The sequence below is a fragment of the Aptenodytes forsteri genome, unplaced genomic scaffold, assembly GCF_000699145.1.
Source record: "Aptenodytes forsteri isolate BGI_AS27 unplaced genomic scaffold, ASM69914v1 Scaffold164, whole genome shotgun sequence".
Lineage (NCBI taxonomy): Eukaryota > Metazoa > Chordata > Aves > Sphenisciformes > Spheniscidae > Aptenodytes > Aptenodytes forsteri.
The window spans coordinates 2,491,303-2,503,165 of NW_008795527.1; the positions used below are offsets into that span (position 1 = coordinate 2,491,303).

Here is an 11,863-nt window from a genome sequence, read left to right on the forward strand (position 1 = left end):
TTTTTTTTTTAAACTTATCTTCCACAAACGCATACACCAATATATATACTCCTCCTTAAAGGAGCTGATGGTCATTTCTATATCGTCTTCTTCCCACTGCAGTTTTGTCCCTTCTTTTACAACTACAAGAATAATCTGGGCTACCCAAAGAGACACACCTCTCAGCAATACAGATACCCAAAGAACTCTGACTACCCAGTTACTTTTAACAACTAGCTGCATTTACTAATTAACATCTTCCTTGAAGATGGAGTTGCAAGTTCTTCTTGCAACAGCTATGGTGAAGGAGCAGAAGTGAACTGAAGTCACCTGATAAACACTGAGAAGCAGGCAACACAAATTCCAATGTAAGCTTCCAGAAAGCTCAGGTTTCAGCCTTGCTTTTGGGAAATACTCCCCTCTGTATACAACACTACATTTTTCTTAGAAAATTAACAAAACAAAACTTTTGGGAAACAAAAAAGCATGCATGACTTCAAGAGATAAACAGGGCAATGATAAATAGTAGTATTTTAGGAAAAAAAAATACATACCTAACTTCTTTCAGTGCCTTCACCTTAGCAGCCAAACTTCTAATTTTCGTTCCAACATACGTACGTAGGGTTTTGTCAAAACTTTCAGCTGTTTTCCTGGATGCTTCCTTCTCTCTCTGAATTATTTATCATTTTTGGAGCAGTGTTTCAACAAAGAGAGGTAAAGATAGATCAGCAGTCACAATAGTTAGCCAAGGTTACTAACATGCAGACCATAATTTAGACTTTTGAAAACTAGAGATAAACACACATGCCCGCACACACACACAGAGCTGGCCCTCTTCGAAACATTAACAAAACACCTAGAAAGACATACAAACCAGTGAGAATTATTTTCTTTAACAGCTTCTTAAAGGTTAATGGTTCATTTCCTTCCTCTCATTTCAGTAGTGATGTGTTCAAGTGTATTTCTTCAATTACTCCCCATTTGCTAGCAAGCCTTCAGAGAACATGGAATTTTTTTCTTTCCTTGCTGAAAAATTACTAACCATTAGTTCAGGGAAATCAAGTCCAGGATCTCATTTACTCATTAGTCCTTACTCTCATCACTACCACACCTCAAAATGGTGCAGCAAAACAAGAACTCTCGCTGTATGTACAACCATCCTGACCTTCCTACAAGGAATATTCTTAAGACAAAATAAGGAATATTCTTGACCCAAAAAAAGCCCACATACCACATCAGGCTCTATTCCTCAGGGGGCAACCTATATTTAAAAGGTCTTGCTCTCATACCACAGAGATGCTTTTATAAACTCCATTAACTAAAACTCCACTAAATTTAAGTAATGAAACAGAGTCTTTAAAAGTTTTTTCTTTAAAACAGAGTCTTTAAAAGCCTTTCAGACTCACTACATATTATATTAAAAAAAAACCAAACCACCAACAAACAAAAAAACCAAACATAGAAGGATTTAAATAGTTTTGTATTTGCAGATGAGCATCCAAAGTCTCATGACTGCAGGGTGTTTTTTTAAGTGCCCCTCAAAGCCACCACCACACATCACCCTTTAGAACAAATCATTGCATACCATAGTGTTTTTAGCAGGGAGCATGTATTTTCTTACTTAAAAGAATTTCCACAACCTTTTATTTTAAAGCAGTTTACTTGCATTCAACACAAAACAACAATTAAAATTTGTAGAAAAGAGTTTTGGGGAAAAAAAAAAAGTCAGACTATAGATAAGAAATGCTTCTAAGAATTCCTTGCATTCAAGTATTTTTTCTTAGCTGCAGACATGTATTCTGTTGCTTGTTAATTTAGTTTGCATAGATGTGCACAAACATCGTATCTTCAGTCGACAGAGAATCAACGCAACAGGTTAGTATATGCAGAAGCACAGGTGTTCTAGGTAGAGGTAACCGAGCAGCAAAGCTGGTTATGAGTAGTTCTATTCCACAAGAAAGAAAAAGGAAACAGTTGTGTGCAAGTTCAGGTTTGGGGGTATCAAAGTGATTTACAAAACGGCAGATTTTCCTTTCATATCTGTAGAGATAAGAGTTTGCACAACATTTTTCTGAATTCATGAAAATATAACATCCTTTCACACACTCTTCTTACTACTGCTGTTTATCACACTTAAAACCATTCACAGCATTTTTAAGCCTATCAGTAACTATGACTAATTACCATGCTTCTCAGATAGTGCTAGGAACTTCCCCTGGAAAGAAACACAAGCATCTTTTCTATTAAGCAGCAATTAAGGAAATAATCATTTTTATCCAGTTCTAAAATTCCACAGCTGCTATGATTCTGTGATACTCAGGAATTTTCAGCCCAACACACAGAAAGCTGTTTTTCCCTCCAAGTGAACGGAAAAAAGGCAAGGATTACATCCTTATAAACAAAGCATGTTTTTAATCACACGTTCTAAGTTCAAAACTCCACGTTCAAACTGAACACCTACATCCAAACCAGCAGTTGCATCAAGCGCGGTGGCAAGCCAGTATGTACACCAAGGGGAGCTAGGGTCCAACCTGCAAAACGCGTGCTGACACACATTGACAGCATCTCCCTGCACCAGGGCAAGACAAGTCTTCACTCAACCAGTTTAATCCTTCTGTATTCCAAACAACAGTGCACAGCTGAACTGCAGTACGATGAAACCTTAAGACAGAAGCATTGTCCAAAACATTCACAACAAGGAGAGAAGCATCCTCTTCGCATTTCCACATACCTGAAGTTCACGGTTCAGCTGTTGAACCCTCAGTTCTAGTTCCTTCTGCCTCTGCAAGAGATTTACATTCTCCCTTCTGAGGACTTCTATCTCTTCGGACAGCTTCTGATCTGGTCTTATTTGTGCCAAGCCGGTGTCTGGCACTGAGGTAGAAGCTAGCATTTTTTCCCTTTTAAAATGTATTAAGAGGAATTAATTAAAAAAAAAAAAGAGAAAAAATACAATGTGCATTCTTTCATGCTATTGTAATTTCAGTAATGACTACAGAACGCCACATTAAAAAGACTATAGAAGAACCTACACAATCACGCTTTACTTCTTCAGAATTTGTATCCCTCTCCACGGCAGTCTTTACAGAGACTGTTACACAACACCAAGGAAAAAAAATACATCATTTGAAGATAACCCTTTATATGTTTTCACAGTCACTAACTCAAAAGTCTTTCCCATCCAAAAAACATCTTACGATACCACACTACTGACCCAGAAAAGTCAAGGTCCATTGTAATTCAAATCTTCTATCTACTAAATACGCCAAAGCACTTTAAGGTTAGCGTCTTGGATCTATACCCTAGAAGTTATTTTTATAACGAAGAAGAGTAATGTGAAGCCATCTGTCTCAGAGTACCATGACAGTACTGTACAGTACCAGCGCTCCACTAGACCCCACATCAACTTCATCCTCACCTGCATGGCTTCGGTTACATCCTAGCTTCCTTCTTTCTCAGTTTCCTTTGCAGGCATTACCACCCCCAAAATGCCTGTGATGCGCAAAAAGTTAAAGGACACCGGAACATACAGAAACAGAATAGAGAATCTGCTGGCTGCCAGCTGCTCAGGCCAGTCAGGATAGCTTTGTACACAGAAGTATCTCAACACTGCGCACCACAAAAAAAAAAAGCGCCTTTTTCTTTTTTAAAATCAGATTCAGAGCATATCTATAACTCAGAAAACAGGGCACATCGGAGTATCAAAATACTTCAGCATTAGGCACTTTACTATAAATTTAGACTTTTTTGAAGAGCACCTCATTTCGTATTAGTATTTGTTAACAGCATAGACTTGCCTAAATGAGCTAATTGTAAAACAGAATTGGATACCATGCTGGTATGTGGAAGGGCGTGCCCTCAGGTGATTCATTAAAATGTTCGAGAAGCTCAAATTATGGAACATTAGCAAATTCTAAAGAAGTTTTTTGGAGAATATTACTTCTTACACCATCTCAACTTTCTGAATGCCAAGTACCATCTTTCCCACCCACAAACATTTTTCTCAGCAGCCTGTTGCCATGGCAATCCTAGCAACTGTAGGACAAGTCTCTTTAAAAAGATTTCTGACAACAACTGTAACCGCCAACTTACCACCACCTCTTGTCAATGTAATTACAGGTTGCAGAGACACCGTTATCCCGTAAGCTTACTTCAAACTGTGATTGCTGGGTTTATTTCTTATAAACACACATTGTTACATTCCTACACAAATAAATCACCAAAATATGTTTGTCCTGCCACGTAAGTCTACTTTTACAGTCCAGATTTGCGTCCAGTGAGTTTTTAGTAGAGTTAAATAAACAGGGGATAGCTACAAAAAGTCTCAAGGACAATCCCATGGAAATTACACAGATGCTAAAATGAACATCACTGCATTGCCTATCACTGCAAAATCTGCTAGAGGCCTGATGTCCTGCAACCTTTGCTTTCAGCTAAGCTTTCCGGTATCTTCTCCTCCGCTTACTAGCTGCTACCCCTTCCTTCTTTTTCAAAATCTTGCATTAAGATATATAAGAACAGTCTGTCTCTGGAAATCAAATGAGGAAGAACAAGCTATCCAACCAGCAACAACACTAATGAAGAGTTTTCTACAGATTCATGTCCTAATTCCCACCACCACAGCATGCACACACACACACACTCACATATACTCCCCTTCCATTGTGTACCAGTATTACTTGATGCTGGAAAGACAGAAATTGAACTTCGTATTTTAGATACTGACTTCCCCTTCCATCTTCTCATATACCCACATCCCAGCAACTAAGCTAATCAGATCACTCATACAAACTTTTCTGTGACATCCCACTGCCTTACTTTGGGGTAAACATACGGTTTCCAGTAAAATCCTGGTTCCTTGCACTAGCAGCTACTTGGTCAAAGCGCCTTCTTGGGATGCTGTACAGTGCGTGATCAGACCTGTTTACCCACAGTGGAACTGAAACTTTTATCTTCCGATGTTGGTTTTGCATGACAACTACTTTTCTCTCTTCCGCATCTTTAGCGTTTCCTGGAGATGTGCATTTTTCAGCAAACCCTGCCTTGGCCACCTCTTCTCCAATATCTATTTGTTCATATTCTGCCTGGGCAATAACAGTACCATCTTCATGCTTGGCTTTGTGATGTATTTTTATTTCTTTTTCAAAAACTAGGCTGCTCAAGAACTTCTTCCCCTGTAAAATAAAAATACAGTGAAGGTGTGTACTGGACGCTCTGAATACTTTTAGCTGAAATCAGCAATCTTTCTTCTAAGAAAAACAGGACATGTTTAAGACCAAAACCTAAAGAGCTGCACAGGTAAGCTTATGTTTAACACATTTATTCTGAAACAATGCTGTATCTGTACAACTACAACTGTACCTGATCTAATCACTGTCAATGCCAGACTGGACTTCAACACCAATAGTTCTCCCTCAACGTTCAGCTTTGAAGAATTCAGTGTCATTCATAAGTGACAGAAGCCTAAAGTCTCATCAACTCTCAACAGAAGTTGGCTACCAGGTTATTCAAGTCTTTTAGAGAACACTAGACCAACTATTTAACAGTATTATACAAAATAAAATGAAAAAAAAATTATTACATTGTTTAACAGCCTTTCAGTAAGAGGTCCAGAAGTTGAAATAGAACATAGACGGCCGGGCCCAGAGCGTTGTGGTGAATGGAGTTACATCCAGTTGGCGGCCGGTCACGAGCGGTGTTCCCCAGGGCTCAGTACTGGGGCCGGTCTTGTTCAATATCTTTATCAATGATCTGGATGAGGGGATTGAGTGCACCCTCAGTAAGTTTGCAGACGACACCAAGTTGGGCAGGAGTGTTGATCTGCTCGAGGGTAGGAAGGCTCTGCAGAGGGACCTGGACAGGCTGGATCGATGGGCCGAGGCCAACTGTATGAGGTTCAACAAGGCCAAGTGCCGGGTCCTGCACTTGGGCCACAACAACCCCATGCAGCGCTACAGGCTTGGGGAAGAGGGGCTGGAAAGCTGCCCAGCAGAGAAGGACCTGGGAAGTGTTGGTCGACAGCCGGCTGAACATGAGCCGGCAGTGTGCCCAGGCGGCCAAGAAGGCCAATGGCATCCTGGCCTGTATCAGAAATAGTGTGGCCAGCAGGACTAGGGAAGTGATCGTGCCCCTGTACTCGGCCTGCATCTCTGCGTCTTTTTTGGAAACTTTGCCTACACAGTGGGCATCGTTTGTCTCTGTCCTAATTCCCTTCTGACTCTAAATGCAACAGGAACATTTGCAAAGAATAAATCTTTTCAGTGCATTGACAAAGCTTCTTCTGTAATTGTGTTAGCTGAACCAGACAATGAAGCTGAAATCCTTTTTGAATTAGGGTTTATGTAACTCTGACCCAATTCCTGTCTAAGCCTTGCAGACTGATCCAGAACAGTGAGCACTGACCACTTGTGTGTTTTGCTACAGTCTGAAATGTGTGGCCTAACGGACTAAGTCTGGGATTGTTCAGTCTGCTTTTACCAGCTTGTTTCTGCCCTGCTTTACAGTCATTTCCCTGTGGCAATGTTACCTGACAAAGAAGGAGAAAAGGCTCAGTTGTACCCAGGTGTGTAGTCATTTCCAAGTATAACAGCTTAGGATGGAGAGAGGATGGTTGGACTCGATGATCTTAGAGGTCTTTTCCAACCTCAATGATTCTATGATTCTATAGCGACAAATGAATTATTATGTGTATGTACCTTATGGAAATCTACCTTACTGAAACTACTCATTTAGAAATTGGGAAATGCCAGAATTGGCAGCTATCAGTTTCATCAGTAATATCAAAGAAAAACAGCTTTGAAAGACTGGGGAATGCACTCAAGACCTTCACAAGACATCTGGGAGAAAGTTATCTTTTATTAACAGGGTTTTTTTTTCCTTTTTGCCCCACTTCTGAAACAAGCTGGTTTTCCTGAAAATTAAGAATGGAAGGGGTGGGGGCAGGAGAGCTACACAGAGCAAGCAAATAAAGCTTTACATCAAGCAAGAAGAACGATTTAAAAAAAAAAAAAAAAAAAAACACAAACACACACCACCACACAAACAAAACAAAACCCCAGGGAAATGAGAAGAGATTTCCACCTGTCTTAAGTAATCACATTAAGCAATGTCAATAGGACCACAGGGACAAGACCATACACAAGGGGTCTCAGGATCTCCTCTAAATGATAGAGGGATACGACAAGGCAAGCAGGAGAGTTGCTTCCTGCCTCCTCCTCCAGCAACTGCTGCTCCCAAGCCACCGGCTGGTGAAGCATGGGCAGAGCCAGTGACAAGCCTTGAAGCAGCATGTCATCAAGACTGTAAGTGGTGTCCCGGAAAGAGAGATTGTCACTAGTAAAACTCGACCAATGGTCACCAGTGCCACTCAAGAGGGCTCAAAGCTTTTACCAGTCCTGTTGGCATCAGCTCCTGAGCCTTTCACATTCATTGCTGGCCAAGGATGACAGGGTTCCTACTACCACTCACATTCACCTGCTGTTCTCCCTCCTGACCAGAAGTTTGTACAGTACCCAGGCACACGGCATTCAAGCAGCTCACAGACGAAAGTGAATTTATCGCAGGTTCTGTGACCAAGGGAGGTATTTTTCCCTCTGAAGGGAAAGAAACAGAGGTACTTTGTTTCCTCAGTGCCAGGAAGAACTCGGGTCAGTCAGAAATAGACCTGAGGCTCTGAAGATGGCAAAAGCATACTCTATAAATCACCTCCCAGCACAACCTGAACTGTTTTTGACAAAACCATTTTAGTTTCTAGAGTACGTTCAGGGCAACAGATCAGACAGTCCTTCCCAGCATGCCCTGCCTTCACAGTTAAACATCCAGTTCTTAGAAGACTCCTCCTGGTGACACTGTGCCAATATTTGGCAGCATCTGTTACAGATCCCATCATCTAAATGCTTCAAAATCTGTTACTCACCTGGTCAAACATGTTTAAGTTCTGATCAGTTGGTATCTGCAGTCCCCAGAGTCTGTACTTCGTGGCAATACTCGGACATTGCAAGTTTGGTGGAATTTCAACTATGTCTGATCTATTCAGAATCTCAGAATTTCCATAGTCAATGTACAATACCTGACACTGCAACAATAATATAAATCAGCAGAGGTTACACAAACCTCCTACAGAAATATGCACTGACAACTACTAGAATGTAAGCATTTTAACACGCGTGCATGTTGCAGAGATCAGAATCTTCCGTTCTAAGCCTAGACACCCTTCAGAGGAAGGAACCGAGTTAGAGAAATCTCTTATGTTGGCACCTGTCTAAAAGCTTAGCAACAAAACTTTAAGTAACAAAACAGATCTTTGCTGGCAATTTTTTTTTTCCTCTAAGGGCTACAATTAAAAAGCAATACAGAAGACTTTCTTCAATGAACAGCTATGCAATCTAATGTTTCCACACCAACCAGCCTGTCTAGAAATTATCATTTTAACTAGGAACTACTAGCCTTCTGTATCAGTCACCTAATGCTGATTAACAACTCTTTCAGGTCATTTGCATCAGTTCTAACATGTCACACAAAGGCAGCCATTTTCACTGACTCAGAAGTTTTGAAATTAAAGCACATTGCTTAACATTAACTACCACTCGTGAATCTCTTTGTCAAGAGATACAAACAGCACTTCACAAGTATGTCATGTTTTGCCATTTCATCAGCATTTTTCAAAATTACAGGTCACTTGAATTTGTGTCCCACACGTATATTCACTGTTTTTTAAATGCATTCACACAGTAAGTTTCAAAAAGAGGAGTTGCATTTATTGCTATCATCCTGCATGTAGAACTGATACACGACTAAAGACTTTAAAAAAAAAAATGGTTCCTGCCTTTTCATTGTTGATCACTTGCTGTACCATACATCTGTACCAACATCTATCTTCAGAAAAACAGCCACCATAAATCTGGAAGTTAGGAAAAAAAAGATCAAGAATAGCATTCTGAAAATATAAGCATACCTCAAAATGGTATTTGTAATACATTACAAATCTTATTTTCACACTCTCCTATAATTATCCCAACAGCAGTATGAAAACAAAGTAATGCATTTGATATCCTCTCATAACAATATATGCTAACGCTTCAAAAACATAATCCTCTACTCCAAAAACGATAGCTCAAAGAAAATTTTGCAACTAGGAAAACACCAACATTTTACACAGCAGACTCCCATGGCTTTTCTGTTAATGTATTGCTACAACATTTTATTGACACTGACGGCTTAGTAAATCCGACAAAGGAACAGGCCAGTTACACCACAAACATGCTGGGTTTGCTGTTGGTGCGTTTTCTTCATTTTCAAGAGGAATGTAGAAGGTCATTTACCTGCACACACAAACAGTTCAGACAAATCGTTTTATTTAAACCTTACTTTGCAATAAGCCATCAGTAGTTCACACACAAAACCAAAAGTTGCAATCACTCTGTGTATGCTTCTCATAGAACTGCTATTAAATATGTCCTTGTTATCTTAAGAGTACTTTGTCCAGCACATTTAACATCACAAGTTTTTGTATGATCTTCCGCACTTCTTGAGACAGAGCAAAGAATCACTTCTCTGAAAAAGCTTTGCTCTCTTGTTAAAGATAATCCATAATGTATACTGGACAATGAAAGAGAATTCAGCATTCTGTGTATTGCCTTCTTGTAGTATTTCCCGAGTGCTTAAAAAAAAAACCTATGGTTGTATAATTTAACTGGTCTGAGGTGCAGAAAGATTTAAACTTGCTCACACAAAGTAAACGTTTTCTTTAGGAAAGCCTTAAAGAGATCTTAAGAGAATATAACCCACAGCATAATCAAAGATCAAGAAAATACCTAAGAAAATGGCTGCACAGAATTAAGGCTTTTACATCCAGGTGAAAAACAAACTCCACATATACACAATCTACTTACCTTACTAAAATCAGGTTTGCCAAAAACTGCATTAGCCCGAGGACAAGCTTCTGCCAGCGCACAACTTAATTTCAAGAGGTCATTACATCTACTGACATTCTAAGAAGTGTGGAGAAAGGGTGCGAGTTATTAACTGTCACTTTTAATAGATGCTTGATGGCTTACAACAGCCAAGAATTAAATCAAAACAGTTGCACAGCTGTTGAGACAAGTAATGCCCCACCTTAAGCTTTCTATCTTCAAGCTTTTAGTTGCATTTGTAAGCCTGCTCTCATTTTCTTCCAAAAATTAATGAAACTGATCAGGGGCAGGTAATGTACCCCAGAGAAGTATTTTGCAATGCATGTTTTTAACAGTTTAATTACCAGCTTCTGCAAGCAGTATGCAGATCTTACTTATCAATCCTTCCTCACAAACTTCAGTATGCATTTGTTCTTTTTCTTTCTCTCCTTAAGACAAGGAGACAACAGCTCTGGCATACCCCTTGTTCTCTTTACATGCAAGGCTTGGGTTTTGGTTTGGCTGAGAGAAGCAGAGTCTTTCCAGTTACAGCTTGGTATCTGAACCACTGTAAAACTGGGTCAGTTCCAGTAACATGGCATTTATTAGACAACATTCTACTCGTAATCCAAAGGAAAGGATCCAGAGCTCAGAGTAGGAAAGAAAACACTAGTGGAACTGAACATTTTGTTAACCTTAGAAATACACTCCTAACTTTTGTACCTTACAATATTAAAAAAAACTGTGACTGAGTCTCAGAATGCCAGGGTAAGAACCTAAAGGAGAATTACCTATGACTATTACACCTAAAAATCCCTTTATTAGAAAAAAGCTATTCCATAAACAGAATGAGTACAGTTTGGTCCCCCTCCCCAAATTCCTAGTAGGGACATGACAAGCAGCATTACCTCCTCCAACTGGCTCAAAGCTACACAGGTGTTGACTAATATGCACACACCAATTAGCCAGAAGACCAAATAGAAAAGGCAAGCTTTGGTACTCTTTCTGGATTTTCCCCTCTCCTGCTGCACTCCCCACATTAATGAAAACTACTCATTGTTTTAGGTTTTTTTACTTTTTCTCACTCCCCCCCATCCACACAAAACTTGAAAGGAGCTAGCATCTTTGAACCATCACCATGTCAAGCTTCATTGAAATTGCCCCATGTGCTCAGCTGTTAGAGGGTAGGGGATCCACCCCCAGCAGGGCTCCAACTGCCTCCTACAGTATTCTCCAGTCAACAGCAAATATTTTAACCCTCAGTTTGGGGTTTTTTTGGCATAGGGTCTACCAAATATTCAAGAAAACCCAGCTACAATTCAAATGAATGGATGAACAATTCTTTTTAGCATTTCAGAAAAGAATAACTGATTTCAGTTTAAAAGAGCACAATAATACTTGCAATTCTGAAATCTAAAGTAACTTTTTTTTCCCCAACATCAAATGCTATCATTTATTCTCACTTCTACAGAAACTTGGGGGGTGGGGGGCAGGGTAGAAGATTAAACACCTCAGTTAAAATCAAGTAGTTCTCCAAATTCACCTGTGCCCAAAATGTCACAGCATCTTCAACATGGCAGCCCACAACATCTTCAACTGGAAGGAAGGAAAAGGAAAAAAAAAAAAATTATTCTCAAGTGTAAGATTATGTGTTTAAAAACCACCTCATGTTACCTTTGTCATGCTCTGCGTCTCCATCCATGACAACGGATTCTGAAACATTACAAGATATCTATGGTTAAAAGAGAAATTAAGGTACTCTTCCAGAGGCCCGTGGAGGTACACGCACCCGCCTCGCAGGCCCACGCGACTTGTCCCTGCCCTGAACACTTCACGGGTTCAGTGCTTAGTGGGCTCCCGCTCTCCCATCGCCTCACCCCCACGTTCCCGCTCGGCCCTTCTCCCTGCCAAGTGAGAGGCACCCATTTCTTTAGCGAAAAAGGCTTTTTTACGTGAGCAAGCGCCATAAGGCTGGCACGGCCGCGACTTCCCGC

General features: G+C 40.2%; 1 protein-coding gene across 1 annotated transcript in view; it reads right to left on the reverse strand.

Annotated features, from left to right (window-relative positions):
* Positions 1-11,571, reverse strand: part of STK31 (serine/threonine kinase 31) — a 41,761-nt gene extending 30,190 nt beyond the window's left edge. The window contains exons 1-8 of the mRNA XM_009282076.1: positions 11,544-11,571; positions 11,413-11,465; positions 9,870-9,968; positions 8,804-8,878; positions 7,895-8,053; positions 4,798-5,153; positions 2,711-2,879; positions 534-649 (exon numbers count right to left, since the gene is read on the reverse strand). Coding sequence (XP_009280351.1) covers positions 534-649; positions 2,711-2,879; positions 4,798-5,153; positions 7,895-8,053; positions 8,804-8,878; positions 9,870-9,968; positions 11,413-11,465; positions 11,544-11,571 — 1,055 coding nt within the window. The remainder of the gene's footprint in view (positions 1-533; positions 650-2,710; positions 2,880-4,797; positions 5,154-7,894; positions 8,054-8,803; positions 8,879-9,869; positions 9,969-11,412; positions 11,466-11,543) is intronic.
* Between the last annotated feature and the right edge of the window lie 292 nt (positions 11,572-11,863).